A 22,490-nucleotide genomic window follows, 5' to 3' on the forward strand; every position below is an offset into this window, starting at 1 on the left:
GCCCTCAACCAACACCCTCAAGATCTGACTCCTGCCAACAACCATGAGAGCTTGGAAGCAGACCTGTCCCAGGTGGGCTCAGCCCGCAGCCTGGGGAGACCTTGAGAGAGGGCCCAGCAAGGCCACGGCCAGATTTCCTGATTCACAGAAACTGTGAGATGAAGAACGTGGGCTGTGTTAAGTCATTTAAGTTTAGGGTAATATTTTCCACAGCAGAATATACAAAAACCTATATCTACACACATAATGCATGCATCAGGAGAACCTTGAAGAAAAAAAAATAATACACGTGTTATCTCTCAACACTAGTAGTTGAGAGATTTCACTTTAATATTTTTCCTGCTTTACTTTCTGATTTTCCTATGATGATCATGTATTACTTACACAGTGCTAAAAATTAAATTTTAAATGGACCTTTAATTTCTCTTATCACTGCCCCCAAAACCCCTTTTTTGCTATCATCAGAGTATCTGTATTATCTACAGAGAAATGAGATTTGCTGAAATAATTCATCCTGATCCCTATGAGAATTATCAGTTTCATGTTAAGTCATGAAATGGAATTCCACCTCACTGAAAAAGAGTGACAACAGCTTTAGAAATATCCAAGCATCACAAGTGTACCTAGTTAAGTCCCAGTGGCAGGATGGCACGAGAAAGACACTAGTCAGCGGCTCATTACCGCAGGGCCACACTCACCTCTGCTACCTGGAGGATACGGTCCATGGTGGACGCTCGCTCTTGCCCGGGCTGAGAGAGGAGGTTTCCATCGAGGCGGGAAAAATCGAACGGGATCAGGCAGGTCACAGAGAGCCAGAGCAGCAGCATGTAGCGGGTCTCCCAGGTCTATGGGGCCGAGACAAAGCGACAGGATTCCTGTGTGGAGGGCATCCACATGGTCCCACCGCCCCTCCTGCTCAGCGCCCACCCAGGACTCCACACACACAACGCTTTACCACATGACCTCTGGCATGCAGCCTGGCTGCTACCTTGGTAGGCAAGAAAAACAGCACAATGAACAAACAAAAATCATTAACATGTCAGTGTAACGGCTTCTTATCCCTGGCACCCTTCAGCATGCAATCAGCATTTCAAGAAAAATGGAAAACAGAGTAAAAGATAAAAAAACAGAAGACTTTAAGAGTAAAGAAAAAAATTCTCAACTTCTTGTCACAGAGAAGTCAACAAGATTCCGCTTTGGCTCCAGACTCCCTATCAGAGGCAAGAGAAACAGAGGCGAGCAGGCCACATACACAGCAAGAGGACTTCCTGAGTCTGAAGTTACAACGCATGTGCCCTTCTGAGTGAGTCCTGCGCCCAAGAACTCTGCTGCGCACACAGCTGCAAGGCTGGCCATCGGCAGCCACCTGGGAGCCTGAACGGTGGGAACGCTCCCACTGCGTCCTAACTGATGAGGGCCACTGTGCTCAGACCGTTGGCACACACCATGTGGCTCATGCCGAACACCTGCTCGCCTTCTGTGGTTTAGTATGTGCCTGGCAGAGTACCCACATGACCAGCCTCATAGAAATCGTGGGTGCTGGCCCTGTGACCTTCCTGTTGGACACCTCATGTGTTCTCACAGCTTGGTGCTGTGGGAAATCACAAGTGCCTTGGGTGACCCAATGGAGAGAAGACTCTGGAAGCTCATGCCTGGTTTCCTCTGGACTTGACCCCATATGCCTTCTCCCTCTGCTGATTTTGTTGGAGTGAGTCATAGCCATGAGGATAACTAGATGCCAATTCTTGTAGTGGTCCTAGGGAATCACTAAACTTGGGGTGATCTTGGGGACCCCCAACATAGTTCTATTTTAAGTTAAAAAAATTGTGGATAATAACAGTTATCATCACACCATATTCAGGTACAATTTTCTTTATAAAGGGCATTTTGAAAAGAAAATAATTTAAAGCAACATACATAAAAAGAGAAAATCAAAGGAACAAATGAAAAAAGAGGGAATGACACAAAATAACACAAGATAAAATTGAAGGCAACAGGAAAGGAACCTACCAGTATAGAAGCAGGCAAACCAAGGAATCAGCTGGGGGGGGGGGGGGGGGGAAGGGACACTTACTTCATGGTCTTTAGGATTCTGATTTGTAAACATGTCTAAAACAGGGTGCACATCAGCCACTTCATGTGGAAATAAACGAAGAAATGTTTTATATCCTCGAACCTGTCAAATAAAAAGATACTGAATTATATAATTAGCAAATACAGAAAGTAGCAAGATTACTTCTCTATTATCAAAAACCATCACCTATGCCACCCAATGACCAAAGAAAATTACATATTACAGTGATACAACTCAGTCAGACTAAACAATAAGAAAGCCACCTTTACTTCTTAAATCATTTAAATCACTTCAGAAAAAAAAATAAAAATAAAAAATAAATAAATCATTTCAGAAACATGTTCTGTCCCAATTTGACCAACCAATCTTGGCTCATCAGACATACAGGTATGTTACATACTAACAAGTTTTGCTTCTACCTTGATTATGAGGAATAAGTCCTCGAGAACCCAAAAGGTCCCAAACTCATTAAGGCTTCTGTGAAACTCGGCACTACACCTTCAGGAGACCCTGCATTCAACCAACCGAGGGCAAGGAGTATGCACGCAGGCCTCTCTCTACCACACGGCAGGCCCCACAGAGGCAAAACCCCAGCCGAGAGGGCCGAGTCTCTCCCATGATAGGTCTACAGGCCAGCACACACATCTCCTGGGAGCCTGCAAGAATGCAGAGTATCAGGCTTCATCCCAGACCCACTTAACTCGGAATCTGCATCCTACGAGATCCCCGGAAAGCCATCTGCACATTCACCGCTGAGAAGCATTTCTGCTTCCAACTTTGTTTGCTTTCTCCTCATAGGAAACTTTTCTCAGTTACTCACATATATATACATGTATGTACGTATACATACATCCTCTCCCTCCCTTTCTGGCTAGCTGATGCCTGATCCATTCAAGCACAAGACGCTGACAACAATGCTGAAAAGTGCTGTTGCAGCCAAAGGATCCCCTGGGTCACTAACATCTGATCCCCAGCACATGGTAAAAAGAGAAACGATGAAACCCACAGCTTTTGTGTGAGAACCATCTTTCCTGATAACATTTTGGAAGGTACCTCTGGACCAAGTGTATCAAGAAAGTGTTTTGTCAGCTACAATGTGCTATCTAAATATTACCTTGGAGATGATGTAAAGAAATTTAAAAGCCAGATGTACAAGGTCTGCCGGAGATGTCTTGTCTTGCACAAATTCCAACAACAAGTTCAGCATCCATTCTAGGGAAAAACAAATGTAAAATATTTGCTATTAAATTAAATATTAACATGACGCTAAAATAAAATGCCCAAAGGAAAAAGAGCTACTTAGAAATATCAGAAAAGTTTAATATTAGTAAACCTCTATAATCCAAGTGTCAACAGAGCAAAAGAAAAAGTTTCACCTTCAGTTTCTAAAAGGGGAATAGAGTTAATATAACATTCATTCCTGCTTTTTAAATGCAGGGAAAATATTTTTTATTATTACTCTGTCTCAAATCAATATCCAATACCATGCTTTACAGAAGACACCTCTACAACTACTATGTTTAGAACAATTCGGTTCTAAACAACATAATAAGACAGAAGAAAAAGGATTAAAAGGATTTCCACTTCCAGTTATAAAGAATAATTGATATGGAACTACCTTACCACCACCACCAATTAGACAACCCAACAATTGTACTGGGTTGGCCAAAAAGTTCCTTTGGTTTTCAAGTAAAAATAAAAGACATATTTTTCACTGTCACCAAGGATTTTATTGAGTAACACATTCACCATTTTGTTCCACTACATTTTGCCATGTTTCAGGCAACTTCATAATTCCATCTTCCCAAAACTCTGTATCTTCTGGAGCAAAGAACTGCTCCAGGTGCCTTTTACAGCCTTCCAGGGAATTAAAATCTTTTCCATCAGGAGAATTTTGTAAAGACCTTTGAAATAAAGAGAAATCCAAAGGTGCAATGTTGAGGCTTCCCTGGAGGCTCAGCAGTAAAGAATCTGACTGCCAATGCAGGAGACACAGGTTTGATCTCTGATCCAGGAAGATCCCACAATCCACAAAGCAACTAAGCCTGTATGCCACAACTACTGAGCCTGTGATCTCAAGCCAAGATCCACAACTACTGAAGCCCATGCGCCCTAGAGCCCATGCTCCACAACAACAGAAGCCACTGCAATGAGAAGCCCACACACCACAACTAGAGAAAAGCCTGCACAGCAACAAAGACCCAGCACAAGTCAAAAATAATTTTTTTTTTCAAGAAAAAGGTGCAGTGTCTCTTGAATATGGCGGCTGCATCAGAACATCCCAGCGAAGCTATAACAGTTTTTGCCAGATCATCAAAGAAACATGCAACCTTGCGTTATCCCGATGGAAGATTACGTTTTCTGTGACTAATTCCAGATGCTTTTCATCCAATGCTGCTTTCAGTAGGTCTAACTGGGAGCAGTACTTGTTAGAATTAATTGTTTGGTTTTCCAGAAGAAGCTCGTTAAGAGAGGACTTCCTTCCAATTCCACCATAAACAAAGCATCACCTCCTTTGGATGAAGACTGGCCTTTGGTGTGGTTCACTCAAGTTCACTCACCCCATAATCTCTTTTGTTCCACATTACTGTACAGCATCCACTTCACTGCCTGTCACAATTTGTTTTTTAAAATAGAACAATTTCATTATGTTTCAGTAGAGTATCACATGCAGAAATATGGTCAAGAAAGTTTTTCCGCAACTTATGTGGAACCCAAACAAAGCAATTACATAACCAAGCTGGTGCAAATGATTTTTTTTCAACATTGTAGATTATTTAATGATATAAGAAAATAAATGCAAATGATTTTCAACACTTGATTTGGATATTTTGAGTATGTCAGCTATCTCCCACATGGTATAACGCTGATTGTTCTCAATGTCTCAGTTTGATTGCTCTCAACTTCAACCGGTCTACCTGACCAAGAGCACCGTCCAGTAAGAAATCTCCAGCATGAGACTTCACAAACCATTTCTGACAGATCAGTCACAGTCCCTTCTCCATACACTACCCAAACCTTTGTTTTTATTTCCACCATGTACCTTTCTTGAAATAATAAAGCATAACATGCCAAAAATGTTGCTTTTCTTCTTCCATCTTCATTATTAAAATGGCTACATAAAAACACCAATTTTGATAAAATTTTTTTAAAATGCATGCTGATATGACAGCTGTCACAATATAATCTAACAAAATTGTTTCAAATGAAGTTAAAGACAACTGAGCACTACTAGAGCCCACTTATGGAAAAAACCAAATGCACTTTTTGGCCAACTCAGTATTTTCAGGCAGTAGGATGACAACACCTTGTAACCAACCAACTGGACTCTACAGCTGCCCAGCCCGTCCACTAGAAAATAATTTTTAGAACCCACTGCAGAGAAGGGGGACTCAAGCACAGCAGAGGCTGCTTTAGCTGAAATTTGCAGGGCAACATGCTAGAAGAAGCTAAGCAGAAAAACGAGCTCTGGAAGTCTGAAAGGTCCCCTCAAACCTCTGGCTGAATCTTCACATGCACAGTGGTTAGAGTCCACGAGGCTAGGTAAGAAGTGCCAGGAAGCTCTAAGGCAGAGTGCCCATAGCCCAAACAGGGCTGACATTCAGACTCCATCAGGCCAGAGTGCAGAGTCCTTGCTGAACACCCAGAGAAACCAGCAGACATTCCAGAAAATTCTTTCCTTAGTAGTAAGACTAAATTAGAAAAAAACTAGAGAAAAAGCTATATCTGCCCTAACAAAACTTAAAAAGGATTGAAAGGATATACATGATATGCAATTAACTAAACTGTTGGCCAAACTTCACTCTTTAAAGACAAAAACCTTAAAACCAACCAACATAAAAATCACAATGTCAATCAGCCACTCAAAAGTTACTAGACATATCATAAAAAAGGACAAAATAATGCCATCTGCTGAAATATGGATGGACCTAGAGATTATCATACTGAGTGAAGTCAGAGAAACAGAAACATATGATATCCCTTATATGCAGAAGCTAAAAAGAAATGATACAAATGAAATTATTTACAAAACAGAAACAGACTCCCAGACTTAGAGAAGGAATTTACTGTTAACAGGGAGGGAAGGGTAGGGGGAAGGGATAGTTAGGGAGCTTGAGATATCCACATGTACACATTGCCATACTTAAGATGAACAACCAGGACTTTCCTGGTGGCCCAGTGGTTAAGAATCTGCCTTGCAATACAGGGGATGCAGGCTAAAACCTAAGGGTCTAAAACGAAGATGGATAACCAAAAAGAAGCTACTGTAGGAACACAGGGAATGCTGTTCAGCGTTATGTGACAGCCTGGATGGGAGGGGAGTTTGGGGGAGAATTATACATTTTATATACATGGCTGCCTTGCTCTGCAGTGCACCTGGAACTATCACAAGTTGTTAACTGGCTATACCCCCAAAGTTTTAAAAATAGTGACCTTCCGTAGGTATTATGAAGTTATTGTGATGATTACGCTGAATCATTAAAAATCATTTAGAACAAGGTAAATACATTAAATGAGTATGAACGGACAGTTCACAAAGGGGAAAAGTATTGTGCAAATGTAATAATAAATGTTAAAAAAAATTCATCCTCACTAGGAAACAAAATGCAAAATAAAAGCACATGATGCCTTTATCGCCTTTATAACTTGATGTTGGTAAAGATTTCAAATATTCAAATCTCATCTTGGCAATGACACATACTGTTGAAAATGTAAGGTGAATTTGAAGTTAAGTATCAAAAGCCCAAACTGACTGATCAAATCAGTTAATGCTAAAGGAAATCAACCCTGGATATTCATTAGAAGGACTGATGCTGAAGCTCCAATACTTTGGCCACTTGGTGCGAAGAGCTGACTCACCGGAAAAGACCCTGATGCTGGGAAAGACTGAGGGCAGGAGGAGCAGGGGGCAAAAGGGATGAGATGGCTGGATGGCATCACCGACTCGATGGACATGAGTCTGAGCAAACTCCAGGAGACAGTGAAGGACAGGGAAGCCTGGTGTGCCCCCATGCTTCAGTCCATGGGGGTCGCAAAGAGTTGGAGAGGACTGAACAACAACAACAAATCAAAAACGCTTCCACTTCCTGAAACTCTAAATTGTGCAGAGGTGAGTCAAGGATGTTTAGGCTACCTGGAAGAGTACAAAACTGGACAAAACAGGAGTCCACACACATCTGCTTCCCCTTTCTCCTAAGAGCGAGTAAAATAAAAGCACAGTTGCACAAAAGTCCTGACCAATGGCAAGAATGGAGACAGAGCAGATGTAAAGACTTCTGGGAAAAAGCCAGCTCCAAATTAAACAGGCAGAGAAGCCCACTTTATAGATGCCCACATGCAGAACCAAGGAGAGCCCAAACTCAGGAGGCACGGTGCAGCCCAAGGTGGGGAAGGGTCTACAATAACTGCAGCCCCAGACTCTCTCCACTGGGACCAAGTTCCAAGCCAACCCTTAGGTAAACGAAGGGCTCTCCAGAGGAGACAGGAGTGCCCTAGATAAAGGCCTTCATTCTGGCATCTGGAACATCCTCAATGTGATAGAGAATTCTCTACCAACTCAAAGTCAGATGACAGATTTTAAGAGAAAATCTGTCCACCAACTCATCATACTGCCCCACAAGGAGCTGCCTATCAGAATCCCATTTAGGAAAAGCCCAGACGAAAATGCTCCAACTTACAACAGAAGCAGAGGAGCCCTTGTCTGCATCCATTTGGTCTGAAACACGGGCAAAACCAGCAAGACAAAAAGATCAAATTACAAGGAAAAGCTGACCCTAGAGGAAAAGGGAGAACCTAGGGACCAGTTAGAGAGCAGCCAGGGCTTGGCTCAGAGAGACTCAGACAGCACAGCCCTCACCATGAACAAAGGATGGTGAAAGCCGATGACTCCAGTGGTCCCCTGAGCAACGCCCCCTCCAAACTCCAGTAAATCAACAAAGAGAAACAAATTCACAAGGAAAAGGAGAAGAGGAGAAGAAACAGTAGCCAGGAGACTTCAGAGAGCACGCTGTAACTGAGCCACCCAGGGCAAGAAAGTACAACAGCAGCTCCTGTGCCACAGCTTGAGGCCAGCGGCCTGAGGTGCCAGGGACGGCCCAGGAGAGAACGGAGGTGGGGCTGAAAACAGGAGGAGTGGTCCAAGGTCTCCAGACCACAGCCCTGTGCCAATCCAGGCAGAAGACTAAAGGCTTGCTGAAGAGTGGAAAATACAATCGCCACTGGCCACATCTGGGGTTTTTTATTAAACTTAAATTTTAAAATTCAAAGAAGAAAACAAAAAAATAAGATGAAATAAGACAAAATTCAGTTCCTCAGACATATGAGCCATATTTCAAGTGCTCAATAGCCACATGTACCTAGTGGCGACCTTACCAGACAGACAGCACAGATCTAGAACATTCCATCATCACACAAAGCTCTCCTGGACGGAGGTATCCCAAAGACAGTAGGTTGAAGGGCTTAGAGTTGGAAGCCAGCTTCGGTGCCTGACTCAAAAGGGAATTCTGGGTTAGGAAGACCACTACAGGACCCTCCCCGTGGGGCCACGGGACACAGCAGCCGGGCATGTGCTCCCCAGGGAGGAAAACCTGACCAGTAAGACAACTGTGAAATACACCCAACCAAGGACAAGCACTCTTAGAAAGTAAAAATGACTGTCAAAATAATTTCAAGAACATCTTCTTTGTGAAAAAACAAAGATCTGAAAGTAGAACTATAAAGGAAAAGGCTTAGGGACCCACAGGATCACTCCTGGAAATTCAATACCCAGTTCACAGGCACACCAGGAGGAGGCAGAGCAGAGATGCGATCAAAAACACACCAGAAGCAAAGTCCCCTGTACCAAAAGATGCAAGTCTTTAGCGTAAAATTGTCCAGCTAATGCCTAACACAAGAAGAGAATGGAACTGTAGACACAGAGGGGGAAGGGGAGGGTGGGGCAAATTTACACAGGAGCACTGACATATATATACTATCACGCGTAAAACAGACAGCTAGTGGCATGCTGCTGTGTAATACAGGGACTCCAGCCTGGCGCTCTGTGATGACCTAGAGAGGTGGGATGGGGGGAGGCAAGCTGAGACGGAGGCTCAAGAGGAAAGGGATATATGCATATACTTATGGCTAATTCATGTTGGTGTACAGCAGAAACTAACACAACTTTACAAAGCAATTATCCTCCAATTTTAAAAAAATTTTAATAAAAACACTTAAGAAAACAAAAAAAAAGGCCAAGAGTGAGTCATATCCTACTAAAATATCAAGCTCTAAAAACTTTCCAAGGCAAAAAAGGCTCCTGAGAAAGAAACTCAGACAAGGACTTGGCATAACTGGATGAGAGACTATGGACCCATGCCCTCCATCCCCACCCAGCCAAACAGGCATGAAATGTATGTATTCTGCCCAAGATAGCGGAGAGTTCAGAATGCTTACCTTCCACAAAATCTGCTGGTTACTTAAAAAAGAAAAATCAACACACAGAGCACCAGCCCACTTTTTCAAAGGCACCTGTGTGCACACTGAGGCTAACTGTTGGTGCCTCTCTGGTGATCTGAGATCTCCACAGCCCCGCAGGCAGGCAGCACTGATGACCGCACATCACAGGTGAGGAGACTCAGGCATAGAGCAGCTCAGCCGCAGAGCTGGGATATAAATCCAGGCGGTCCAGCCCCAGGGCTGGTGACCCTAACCACCACCCCATGTTTCCCTCAATGTAAGTTACTATCACTACCTTCCTCCTTCCCAAATTCACTTCCAGGAGGAGGTGTTACTACTGCTGGCCGCACTAACAAGAACAACCTGGGCAGTTTATCCTGATAGTCTCAGCTGGTGCGCAACCACGTGCGTGCCCACGCACACACACCTGTTCCAAGGCCTCTGTAATGTATCTGTCAATGATCAAAGCCTCAGCTTCTGTTCTTACCTAGGTGTGGGTCCAACAGGTGAGGCTGCTCCTGATATTTGTCCATTATTACTAAAAAGAAAAACGTGAGACTTAACATGAGCCCTGGAAACCCTCAAGTTTTCCCATACGGGCTTTCCCAAGCAGCTCCCAAGAGCACAGACCAGCTGGAGTGAGCCCCCCACCTCCAACCGCCTCCTCAGGGCCACACCACCCCGGCCTCTGCTGTGTGCTCAACGCACCTTCCTCTCAGGTCCTCACTCCTTCCTTCCCTCACTGCGTGCTGAGAGCCAAGCTGAGTTCTCCCCTCCATTAGGACACACACCTTCCATTCTCCCTGTCACACAGATCAAGCCACGTGCCCTCCGAGACCCCTCATACTGTGGCCTTCTTAATCCCAGGCAGCCTGGTTTCTACTCCCTCCTCCCAGCAGCTAGCACCGTTCCTATCAGATCCCACGCCCACCTGACCTATGGCAGTTCTCATGAGCCTCACACACCTCCACATCTGACCACTCCCCGTGAATGGGAAAGGCGGCTTTCACTGCTCCCTGGATTTTCACCTCACCCTCAGGACAGTTCTGTGCCCAAAGTATTTTCAGTGCTAACCCAAGCAGACAGCCAGAGAAACGGGCACAATCAAGCAACCAGCCCAAGTAGCAGAGCGGGATTCGAACCCAGGGAGGAGTTGCTCAAGGGAATGCTCCTACTCAGCCGGCCACACTGCCCTTCCTGAAGTTAAAAATTGTTATCACGAATCCACCAAGGCAAAATCATGTGGAAATTCCTATAGCTAGAAAGGTCCCCAAGGATGGTTTTACTGAATCACAAAACCCTACACAGTTATCTAACCACGGGATCTTAAGGAATCGTTTGTAAGTTATCCATTATAGACAACGGCAAGGGTCTGTCTAAACCTGGAGAACCTAGTCTGACTAAGCATCTTGCGCTGCCCGTAGCCCCGCTACTGAGCTGGGCTGCACGCACGGTCTTGGCAGAGCCACTGGCGCTGAGGGGAAGGCTCTGGGTGGGGGCCCCCGCCCGTTTCTGCTTGTTGGGCCTCTCCTGCTCCCACTGCCCCGTTCACACAGCTGTCTCGGAGGAACTGCGCTTTGCGGTGGTCCCAGGACAGGGTGGGGACAAGGTCTGGGAAATTGCCCATCCAGGGGAGCTCCACCATCCCTACTCGTGACGGTGGAGGCCCACTGCCCTCCACCACTTAGGCACGCCCGTGTCTGGGGCCGCAAGAAAGGAGACTTGCACACCCTGCACGCTGTTCCCCTCCTCCGACCCGTGCGCACCCCGAAATCGCTCCAGGGCGCCCTCCCGGGCCGAGCGGTCACCGAGCACCGCCGGCAGACGGCCGAGCAGCTCCCGCGTCTCCGCGCTTTCGCCAAACGACTCGAGGGCGGCGCCGCAGGCCAGAGCCGCGTCCTCCGCCGCATCCTCCACCGGGTCCTCCACCGGGTCCTCCGCAGGGTCCTCAGAGGCGCCCGCGACCGGCTCCTCGCTCAGGGCCATCTTCGGCAGCCGGACTACGCCCGCGCGCGGGGTGCAGGCCGTGGGACTCGGGGCGTGGGACACTGGGCACGCGGCGCTGGGCAAGGGACGCTCAAGACGCCTGAGGCTGAGAAGGCGGCAATAACGCCAGCCCCACCCCCACGAACTCCGACCTTGCACGCCGGCCCCCGCTACGGAACGCGCCGGCCACCAAAAGAGTGCGCGCGGAGGCCGTGCCGGGCCCAGGGGACAGGGGCGGGGCGGGGGCGGAGCACAAGACTCCGGGCCAGCCGCGCCTCCTTCCCCGCGCACGCGCGCTGAGCTTCCCCGTGACCGCTGACAGGTGTCGGGAATCTTTCTACAATACAAAGCAGCCCACAGGTGCGCAAGCTGCAGTGGGAGATAGGCACTTAACAGAGAAGGGTTGGCTGGGCGCTCGTAACGCCCCGAAATAATTGGTGATGTGAGCGGTTCCGTCTTCACTTGGGTGGCCGCGGGGCCCGGTAGCCCCGCCCTTCCACGGTGACACCCCGCTCACCCTGGATACCCCACGCACCCACCAGGGCACACCCGCTACCCAAGGCTCCCGCCCGCCCCGCCCCCCCCCCCGCCCCTTATGGAGCAAAACTACCAACTGCAAAATGGAGCACGGAAGAGGGACAGTGGCTCCAGCACTTGAGGGGTAAGGGGGCTTTCTCCCACCCGTCCACCTAAGTAAGGGTGGACTTGGACACAGCCCCAGAGCCACTGCTCAAGAGTTGGGCCCATTTCATGGTCCCCAACTCTACCTAAGCCAGAAACAGGAGCCCTGAGTCCACGGCGGGGACTGTGACACCAACTTCTGCCTAAGCAAACCCCAGATCTGTGTGAATTTCTGTACAATTGTCATGAAAGTATCCAAACTCCATGTTCCCCCTAGATTGGACTAGGTGATGAGCCTGTCAGAGAACTTTCAGGTGATCTGGGCCCCCAGTAAACTAACCCAGCTGCATGGAGGACAGAGACGCAGGTGAAACTAAGACACACACAGTTCCATCCCTGAAACCCCCATGGGCTTTATTTGTCCCTGAAACCGCCTTGGTGCGGCCGCCCTGGTCCCTTGGCAAGCAGCTGGGCAGGGGACACAGACGGGCTTCTATTTGAGAAGCTTCCTCATGGTGCCCAGCGATGGGCTCCTGTACTGCCTGCCGAAGTGGTTCCAGTGGTTCAAGTAGTTAAAGAGCTGATAGAGCAGCAACCTCCTGTCAAACCCTGGAGCCTTGGGGACCTTCTGGTGGTAGGCGGTGAAGAAGGGCCTGGGAAACCCCCCGAACATCAAGGCAATTGCCAGTTCAAACTCAGAATGGCCGTAGAAGGAGGCTGGGTCATAAATAATGGGCCCGCTGTCATCCTCTGCCACATTGCCCGACCAGAGATCCCCATGAAGAAGGGCAGGGACAATCTCCAGGCCACAAAACAAATCTGGAATCTTCACCTAAGAAAATAATTATGGTACATAGAATTATCACAGGCCTGGGAGCCACAGTCTCCTCATCCAATACTTGGAAATAAGGTAAAGAGGACCTTGTGTTTACTCAGAGTCCAACCACCACTGCCTACTAAGCCCAGAGATAAAGATCCTCTGACTCCAGGGGAATGTAATTTTGTTTTGGTATTTACTGCTAATTTAGGTCTAAAAGCTCTACAACATTAGTGATTGTCATACAGTAGAGAACCTCGGAGGTTATGGTTTTACCGTTGTGTAGAATATGAACCTGAGTGAAGTTTTTTGTATGTAACTTAGCAAACTTTCTCTGCTATTCTTTCATTTCATAGGGCATATATATCTGCACCTCTTTTGAAGCCTGATTATTTCAGTAAGAAGTTCAATAAAATTTCTTTTATGCGTGCTCGTGAGGGACTGATATGCAAGTTCTGTTTTTAACATCTTGAGAGTTCTGTTTTGAAGGCAGTCATTCTGGGGCACCTGCTGTTCACACCTGCTCTAAAAGGTAAGACATTTGTACCTTGGTGGAAAGAACAGCATAAGAGTGGGCAAGAAAATAGTAGTAAATGCCACCATTCACAAGTCAAACACCTACATTTCTCCTGAGCAAAGTTTGAGGTTAAGTATCTGGTGATCCAGGAAGTGAGAGATGCTCTCAGGGGCCACCCCCTTCTCAGTTTCCCCATTGAACCAAAAGTCAGGGCACTTATGTGTCCATGATTTGACCAGCCCTGCTCCAGGCTCAGTGGTCCCCTCTCTGGCTCTGCTCTAGCAGAGGGCCCCACACAAATGTTGGTAAGGTGCGTAAGAGGACAATCCTTCTCCCAGAGGATAGCTGCTGTGCCCACCTGTAGCTGTGACCAGAGTTCTCGTGCCTCTCGGTCAGCATAATCCTTCTCAATGAGGTCCAGCTGTGATTGGAGCCGGTGCCGGGTGAAGAAGGTTGGCCAGTCATCCTGCCACTCGTTCACCTGAGCGACAAGGGAAAGGAAGGGGCTGGTGCTGCAGCTGATGGTCACAGGACAGAGTTATGCATGGAAACTGCCTAAACCCTACAGCAAACACTAAAAGAACACAGCAAATGTTATCATTGGCCAACAAGGGAGACAAGATGAAGGCATTAAAAAATACTTAGTTAATTCAGAAGAGCATAAAGGGGGAACAGATAAGACAAATTAAAAAGAAGAAATGACATGACAACAGATCCAAACCTAACCATATCAATAAGTACATTAAACATGAATGGTCTGTAGACCCCAGTTAAATGACAGATCAACGGGTTGAAAAAATAAAGCAAGACCCAATTATAAGCTGTGAATAAGACATGCACTTTATACATAAAAGCAGAAACAGGTTAAAAGGATAGAAAAGATGAATCATGCTAACACGAGTCAAAAGAAAGCTGGAGTGGCTATATTAATATCAAAGTAGATTTCAGAGCAAAGACACTGACTATAAAGTCATTTCCCAATGGAAAGAGAGTCAACTAATGAGGAAGACATAATAATCCTAAACATTTATGTCCCTAATATATAGCAAATAAGCACCTGAATAGATGCTCCACATCCTTAGTCATCAGAGAAAATAGAACTTCACTGAGATACCAGTTCACAATCACTAGGATGGCTACAGTTTTAGGAAAAGCAATATACCAAGTGCGTGAGGGCACAGAAGACCTGGAACTTTCTGCACTAGTGGTGTGACTGTAAAATGATATAACCACTTTGGAATATATTTTGCCAGTTTCTTCAAAAAGTAAAATATGGTGCTTCTCAGGTGGCTCAGTGGTAAAAAAAGAAAATCCGCCAGCCAGTGCAGGAGACATGGGTTTGATCCCCGATCCAGAAAGATCCCACATGCTGTGGAGCAACTAAGCCCATGTGCCAGCACACTGCAACTAGAGTAGCCTCTACAGCAATGAAGACCCAGCACAGCTCAAAATAAGAGACAAATGTTTCTAAAAAGTTAAAAATGAACCTACATATGACCCAGTCATTGGCTCCTAGGTATGAACCCAAAATAAATGGAAGCATTTGTTCACACAAATTCTTGTACACAAAAGTGCATAGCAGCTTTATTTGTAAAAGGAAAACTTGGAAACAACTCAGATACCCATCAACCAGTGAATGGATAAACAGACTGTGGTTTATTGTACAATGGAATGGACTTTTGGCATGTGTAACAACATGGATGAATACTGAAATGATTGTGCTGAGTAAAAGAAGCCAGATGAAAAGGAGCGCACACCATATGATTTCATTTACGTTAAATTATGCAAAATGCAAACCCGTCTATGGTGACAGAAAACAGATCAGTGGCTGCCGGGGCAGGGAAGGGCAGGAGGAAGACATTACAAAAGGGCAGAAGGACACTTTTGGGGTGACACTTTTCGACACACTGACCTAACTGTGGTTAGTGGTTCACAGGTGTGTACACATGTCAAAACTTACCAATCTGTACACTTTAAATACGCGCAGTTTATTTCATGTCAACTATATACCTTAATAGAGTTGTTTTTTTTTAAGATGTAAAGCTTATTTTATACAAAGGGTTACTTAATGAAATTCCTTAAGGGAAGAACTTTCCAGACAACATGCACTCCCAGTCAGCATCCTGTGCTGAGGATTTTGGTCACTGAACCCCTGGGTTCATCCCCTTGGTGCACCTCAAGAGAAAATGGGAATTCCCCTCCCCAAACAGCCTAAGGCATATGGGATGGCATGCCCTCCTGCCCCATCTCCTGCCTAGGCCCATGGTGTCCCAGCCTTGGTCTTCCTCCTAGATGACCAGGTCATAAAAGACACAGACTGTGTTTGAAGCTGGAGACCGGCATGGCTAGCCCTCCACCTGGACAGAGGGGCCCCTCTGCTTACCAGCTGCACGACTAGACACCACCTGGCTTCTCTGCACACATCATTTTCCCCATCTATAAAATGAGTCAGTGAAAACCTGCTTCCTGAGGTTGCTATGGAAACTAGGGAGCTGAATCAGACATGGCAGCGAACAAACCATGTCAGTATTCTCACCAAGCCAGTGGTCCCAGGGGGGCTCAACTCAGGGTACCATCATTCAGGGTTGCCACATCAATGGCTGAAGCCCCTTAGGGCCCACTCAGTAGTCCCAAGGAGCAGGAAGCTTCCTGAAACTTCAGGCTGGACTATCCAGGCTGTGTCCATCAGATGCTACGTCCAGGACCGTCTTGTCACAGCACAAGGAGGTGGACAAGGGGTCCTCCCAGGTCTCCCACCCCTTCCTAGCCAGGCTGCAGCTAAACTGCTGCTGCTGCTGCTAAGTCACTTCAGTCGTGTCCGACTCTGTGCGACCCCATAGACGGCAGCCCATTAGGCTCCTCTGTCCCTGGGATTCTCCAGGCAAGAATACTGGAGTGGGTTGCCATTTCCTTCTCCAGTGCATGAAAATAAAAAATGAAAGTGAAGTCGCTCAGTCGTTCCCGACTCTTAGCGACCCCATGGACTGCAGCCGGTATACCAGGCTCCTCCGTCCATGGGATTTTCCAGGCAAAAGTACTGGAGTGGGGTGCCATTGCCTTCTCCGCAGCTAAACTAAGTTGGTTCATTGATCCTAGACTCTTATGGGGGTGCTCAGTGGCTGCCTGTGTCCCTAACAGGCCAGTTCCATTCTCACCAGCTTCACAGATTGGGGTTCTGTGTACAAGTTCATTCCTCAGTTCTTGAAAAGTCAATATATGAGGTCAACCGAGCCTTTATAGACTTGCATTCTTAAACTCAACATCTGAAGCAGGACAACAAGCCACATTTGGCCACACTGGCCTGGGACCACTATTGTGCTGGTCACTAGCTCCAGATGGGTATGTAACCCCAGGGGAGCTGGCTTCAGCAGAGATTCATAGGGTCTTAATAAGTCTGGTAAACCACTGGGTACAGTTCTAGGTACCCCAGATCTGAGGGCTGCCCCTTGACTGAGATCCCTAAATCTGCCTCCAGCTTCATAAGGATTTTGCTCCTAGTGACTCTGCCTGGGAGAACAGCCCTCTGCCCACACTGGGGAGACACAAAAGGCTATCTACTGTGTGATTCTATTTATACAAAATGTCCAAATAGGCAAATCCTAGAGAAAGAGATTGAGGCAGTCAGGGAAATAGGGAGTGACTACTAACAGGTATATGGTTTCTCTGGGGTGATGAAAACATTTCAGAGTTAAGTAGTGGTGATGGTTGCATAATATTGTGAATATAATAAAAATCACTGAACTGTACAGTTTAAAATACTGACATTTATGTCATTGAATTACACCTCAATAGTATTAATAATTTTTAAAAGCCCCAGGAGAGGGGATGAGTGACCAGGGCTTAGTCCCTGACCTCAAATGCTGCCCCCCCGGGCTTCCGTCCCTCACACTTAGCACATGCCCTCCTGTGACATGGCCTTTGCACCTGCTGTTTCCCCTGCTTAGAATGTTCTTCCACCTGCCCCACAGCTCCTTGCTTCCTCTAAGCTCAGTTCAGTGAACCTGACTATCAACTCTCCCAGCTCACACTCTGCTTTCAGGAATCAGGTAGTCAGACTTCCTTATGCCCAGGTGACTGGCACTCTGTTAGGCACAAGGGGTGGGATGAGCAGCCCTGGAGTGGCAGAAACTAAGTAGGTGCACCCTCTCCCAGGCACTCACCTGTGGGATGAAACCACAGCAGGTCACTGTGTGGAAGCCGAACTTGGTCACATACTGGGGCCCAGCACCCTCGGCCCTCTGGCCTGTTAACAGAAAGAGCTGCTTGTCATTCTCTTAAATGTCAGACCTCTGCAGAGCATCAGGACCACACTGTTAGGATATGGGTGGCTGAGGAAGTACTCAAGAACATTGTGGGGGCACACTGCCTGCCACATCCTCCCAGGTCCCTGAGCCCCAAAACAACCCAGCCTTGGGACCCAAGCCTGCCCAGTTTCCAGGGATGTAATACCAGCCAAGGTCATCACGGGATGATGTGGGAACAATTGGTCCACACACAGACCAGCCAGAACATGCCTCTCCCTAGCACACTGGACAATAGGGCTGGGTATAAAGGGGTCATGAGCCAATTCTACTAGCTTATCATCAAAACTCTTTTTTAACAATCTCATTTTTCACACTGCAGTCTATGAGCAGGTGGCATGAAACCCAACCCATTACTAAAATGTCCCCCCACGCACCTACCCAGGGTAGACGCACCCAGGTCAAGGGTTCACAACAGCATTCTGAACGTACCCACTCTGTTCTCCTCCTCCCTCAGCTTCTCCCCGAGCTTCTGGTTATAAAGGTGCAAATCTGCCATCTGGTCTCCAAGTTTTGATGCCTGACTGAGAATAGAAGAAAATGAAGCCAATTAAAATAAGAAACAACAACCAGGGAACATGTTCCATTTTGAGAAATGTTTTAAATACCTTAAAAAACAACTCTCTGTTCTTTAAAAAGTGAAAAATGAACTGCAGGCAATGATCTTCTCCAAAACATCAAAATAGTGTAAAATCACCCAAGAAGGGTAGGTTTCTGGTAAAGCCCAAAGAGATATTAGCATTTAAGGGTCAAATACCAAAAAAGTAATGTCAAGGGAAAAAAAAAAAGCTCACAATTTTTTGTAAAAACAAATGTAAATCACAAAAAAGAAAACAACAATCACACATTCACACATCATAGCTGTGACTGCTCCCTGCCGCTGGGATGACATGTGCCTTTAGTCTTTTCATGAGTTTGCCTCTTACACCATTTTTTAAACAATAAACATACATAACTTTGGAGCTCCCCAGGCAGCACTACTGGTAAAGAACATGCCTGTCAGTGCAGGAGACATAAGAGACTCAGGTTCCATCCCTGGGTGCGGAAGATCCCCTGGAGGAGGGCATGGCAACCCACTCCAGTCTTCTTGCCTGGAGAATCCCATGGACAGAGGAGCTTGGCAGGCTCTATAGTCCATAGGGTCGCACAGAGTCAGACATGACTGAAGCGCCTTAGCATGGCATAACTTTCATAATTAGATTTTAGATAATTACTAGATCAGACCTCACTGCCCATACTGAACAGGCCCCGGTGTCCACTAAACACAGAGTAACAGATGGTTCAAACGTGCTCATTTGGTGCAGCTTTGTGAAGCCAAACTAGCCTCAGACTGGCACTGCGTGGAAAGCAAGAGCTCCTGTCTCCATCAGGGAGGCAGGTGTGGCTCTTGGCCCTGCCTCTGCTCCGGTACTGAGTGATGTAGGCAGCTCAGCAAGAGGCTGTTCCCTCCGCCTCTCTCTTGTCTCCCTCTCCCTGTCCTGTCCTCCTCTCTCCTTCTCTCTTTCTCTCTCACACACACACTCTCTCTGTCTCTCACCTGCTCAGGCCCCTCATCTTCAGATGCTCCATCACAAAGGCAGCCCCACCTCCAGGCAGGTCAATCACCTTGATGGGCCGAGGCACCCTCACCAGGCCAGTGCTCCGAAGAGCCTCCAGGCTCGCCATCTCCCCCTCAAACATCTGCCGGGCCTGCGTCCAGAACACGGCCGTGAGCTCCGAAGCCAGCAGCGGCTCTGCAGCCAGACTGAAGCCACCACAAGGAATCACAAGTGCCAAGACCTCCGGATGCTGAAAACTGACTGGAGAGCAAGGCATCCGCCCCGCAGAGAGCGGGATGCAGGTGGTCCCCTTCGGATAGGAAGGGGCTACAAAGACGAGGTTGTGCGGGGAGCTTGGGGTGGACAGGATGCTGATGTCTGCAGCAAGCACCTGCCCTGAGAGGTGAGGAAGCACAGGCCATGGTGGGGGGGGGCAGGTTCTGGGGGTGCTGGGGGAACCCTGGTAGGCTGGGAGCACCATGGAGATACCGTGGGGGCTGTTGGGGTACTGGGAGTATCATGGGAATACTGTGAGGTGCTGGGAGGCCATGGGGTGTCGTGGTAGACCATGGGGGTGCTGGGGTGCCACAGGGTGCCACGGGGTAGGGCCTGGGTCCCCTTCCAGGTTACCTGCCCCCACGATGTCTGGGGCACTTACAGCAAATGAGGGGCAGCATGGGGCAGGATGGGAACGTGACTGGGGCACACACTTGGGGCACGGGAAGCCAGGGGCTGGGGGGGTCAGCTGGGCCTGGACTTGGGTCCAGGACCAGTCCCCAGAGGCAAGCACCCAGCAGGGCCTAGGGGCTTGGAAGGAGCCATCCACCCCACCCAGGAAGAAGACAGTCATGCCCCAGGGCAGCAGAACAGCCTCCACCGGGACCAGGGGTCTTCCTACTTCTAAAACATTTTGCACAAATATCCCAATTTTAAATTAGGTGAACTCTCACTTCAGGTACACTACACCTGGGTTAAAAATGTGTTTGTTATAAATATGATTTGTGACTATCTCTGGCTATAGAATTAACCCTTGTGAACAAGACCGAAACATCTATGTCCACATAAGAAAAGAATTCCATCTTTTAATTCAAGCACCTGAGGGGAGAACCTGCAAGACATCCTAACTGCCAACCCACACCTAGAATCATGGTGTGGGGTGTCCAGCGACCCTCAGTCACGCTCCAGGATGAGCTCCTAAACATACAGGGGCAGCCAACACCTGGGCTTCAGGTTGCCTACGTCCTGAGGGCTTCACCTGTCCCCTGTTCCCGTGTATTGATTGAGCACCTACTGTGTGCCAGCACTGAAGGTTTCAAGGGTAAATAGTGGGATCCCAGCCTGGAAGAGCTTTCAGGAGCCAGTGTGAACCTTGAACCCAATAACGCTTCCTGGTAGGTAGCACTGAGTTATTTGGACTCTGAAACCAGACCCTAACAGATCCCAGTGCCAATGGAGCATGGACAGCAGACCAACACCAACCTACTGTCCATCCTCGACATGGGTGGTGCTGCAGGGAGACTGGAGGGGTCCACCCACTGCTGCATCTCAAAGGGGTTTGGCTTTCAGGGCCTCCCTGGAGTCCCCCACCAGAGTCAAAGAAATGCCATCCTTGGCATCCTCAGCAATTTCTGTGGGTGCACACACAGAAAGTCAGCCATACTGACTTTCTCAACCTGTGAATATATCTATGGAAATATACATGGAAAGTATATGTAACAGCAATATTTTAGGCTGACAATGGAAATCAGGTCCAAACACAAGCAAGGCCTGTGAGTAGAAGAGCAGGGACCTGGCCCTCAAGGTCGGGCAAGGGTCCCTCCTGCCTTTTTCCATCTGCCCAGGAGGACCCAGCCGCTAAGGGAAATGCAGCCTAGAGCTGGGCCCCAGGGGAGCTGCAGAAGCAGCTCAGGACCCCAAGCCTCACCTCCTCCATGTTTGATGAGTAGGGAAATTAAAACAGACACCGAAAAAGCCTGGGCATCCAGGCAAAAGGGAGTAAATTAACCCCGCGGCAGATAGAACCCTGGAATCCTGCAGAAAACGCTTGAGCCCTCCTCCCCCGGCTGGTGACAGCCCAGCAAGTCCGCAAGCTGACCCCGCGGCTGAGACGCCAGGGTTGGAGCGGACCAGACCACAGCGCCCCCTTCCCCTGAGCCCCGGGCCCCCTCGCCCCGCTCCTCCCCTCTCCCACTTCCCCCAGCCCTCCCCTCCCCGCAGCCCCTTCTGCTTCTAGCTCCGGAGGCGGGCTCAGGCCGCTGGGGAAGAGTGCGGTGGGATGGGATGGGTGAGGGGCACGCACCAGCGTCCTGTGGTTGATCTTGACAAACACCGGGCCGGCATCTGTGTCATAGGCGCGCCCCTCGCTGATGCAGCCGGCCCCGGGGCTCCCGAAGGCGCGCAGGGTCGCGGTGCGCAGCTCCGCGCGCAGCAGCTGCTCCATGGAGGCGGGGGCAGGATAGGGGACGGAGGACAAGGGGACACAGGGGGCCGGGGACCGCGCAGAAAGCGGGCCGAGCTCAAGCTCACCGCTGACGCTGCCGAGGCAGCTGTCCGCCGCGGGGGAGGCTCACGCTCTGCGCGGCCTACGGGCTCCCAGCGGCTCCCAGCACCCAGATGTCCTGCCTCCGGGTCCGCCTCCGGCGGGGGCGGGAGGGGGTGTGAGGGCGGGGTGCAACCAGGCTGGGCAAGCGTTCCTTGTCTCGCACCCGAGGGCCAAGCGGGGTGGTCCCAGCCCTGGGGGAGAAGGGCGGAGCTCTCTGGCAGGGGACAGACTTGGAGGCGGTGCCCTCCCGTGTGTCCACAGTTCCTGCGCCTGGACCCGCTGGGGATTTGCCCAGGCTCTGTAGGGCCTGACCTCCCCGCACTGAGGTTCTCTGAATCTTGCCAGGGCTTTGGCCCAGGCTCCTCCCACCCAGCCATACCCAGGACTGTCCAGGGGAGATTGCGGTCCCTGGGATGCAGGTCACAGGCCTAGCTCGGTCTCACAGCCTCTGTAGAAGGCTGGGGGTCTCCACCATGTCATGCCAGGCCCCAGGCATGCCTGGTGACACCAGTTGCTGGCACTGAACTTTCTCATCAGGGCACCTGGTGCCCATCAGAGATAGAGTGTGCCCTTGTGGTTCTGATACCCCACCAGAACCACAGGCAACTGACCCCACCCTGAGTGGGACTCCTGATTACAGAAACCAGCTGCCCGGGGAAG

At 48.6% G+C, this 22,490-nt stretch overlaps 2 protein-coding genes across 2 annotated transcripts in view; both read right to left on the reverse strand.

Annotated features, from left to right (window-relative positions):
* TBCD (tubulin folding cofactor D) overlaps window positions 1–11,674 on the reverse strand; it is a 142,752-nt gene extending 131,078 nt beyond the window's left edge. The window contains exons 1-5 of the mRNA XM_043905093.1: window positions 11,275–11,674; window positions 9,996–10,046; window positions 3,189–3,286; window positions 2,075–2,176; window positions 699–845 (exon numbers count right to left, since the gene is read on the reverse strand). Of these exons, the coding sequence (XP_043761028.1) occupies window positions 699–845; window positions 2,075–2,176; window positions 3,189–3,286; window positions 9,996–10,046; window positions 11,275–11,494 (618 nt within the window). The 5' untranslated portion in view covers window positions 11,495–11,674. The remainder of the gene's footprint in view (window positions 1–698; window positions 846–2,074; window positions 2,177–3,188; window positions 3,287–9,995; window positions 10,047–11,274) is intronic.
* Window positions 11,675–12,508: 834 nt separating this feature from the next.
* FN3K (fructosamine 3 kinase) lies at window positions 12,509–22,033 on the reverse strand. The gene is made up of 6 exons (XM_043905103.1): window positions 21,588–22,033; window positions 19,288–19,439; window positions 18,183–18,274; window positions 17,610–17,692; window positions 13,808–13,930; window positions 12,509–12,947 (listed from the first exon to the last, which is right to left on the reverse strand). The coding sequence occupies exons 1-6, from the start codon at window positions 21,726–21,728 to the stop codon at window positions 12,609–12,611; spliced, it is 930 nt and encodes a 309-aa protein (XP_043761038.1). The 5' UTR covers window positions 21,729–22,033; the 3' UTR covers window positions 12,509–12,608.
* Between the last annotated feature and the right edge of the window lie 457 nt (window positions 22,034–22,490).

Source organism: Cervus elaphus, chromosome 5 (assembly GCF_910594005.1).
Source record: "Cervus elaphus chromosome 5, mCerEla1.1, whole genome shotgun sequence".
In the NCBI taxonomy this organism is placed as follows: Eukaryota; Metazoa; Chordata; class Mammalia; order Artiodactyla; family Cervidae; genus Cervus; species Cervus elaphus.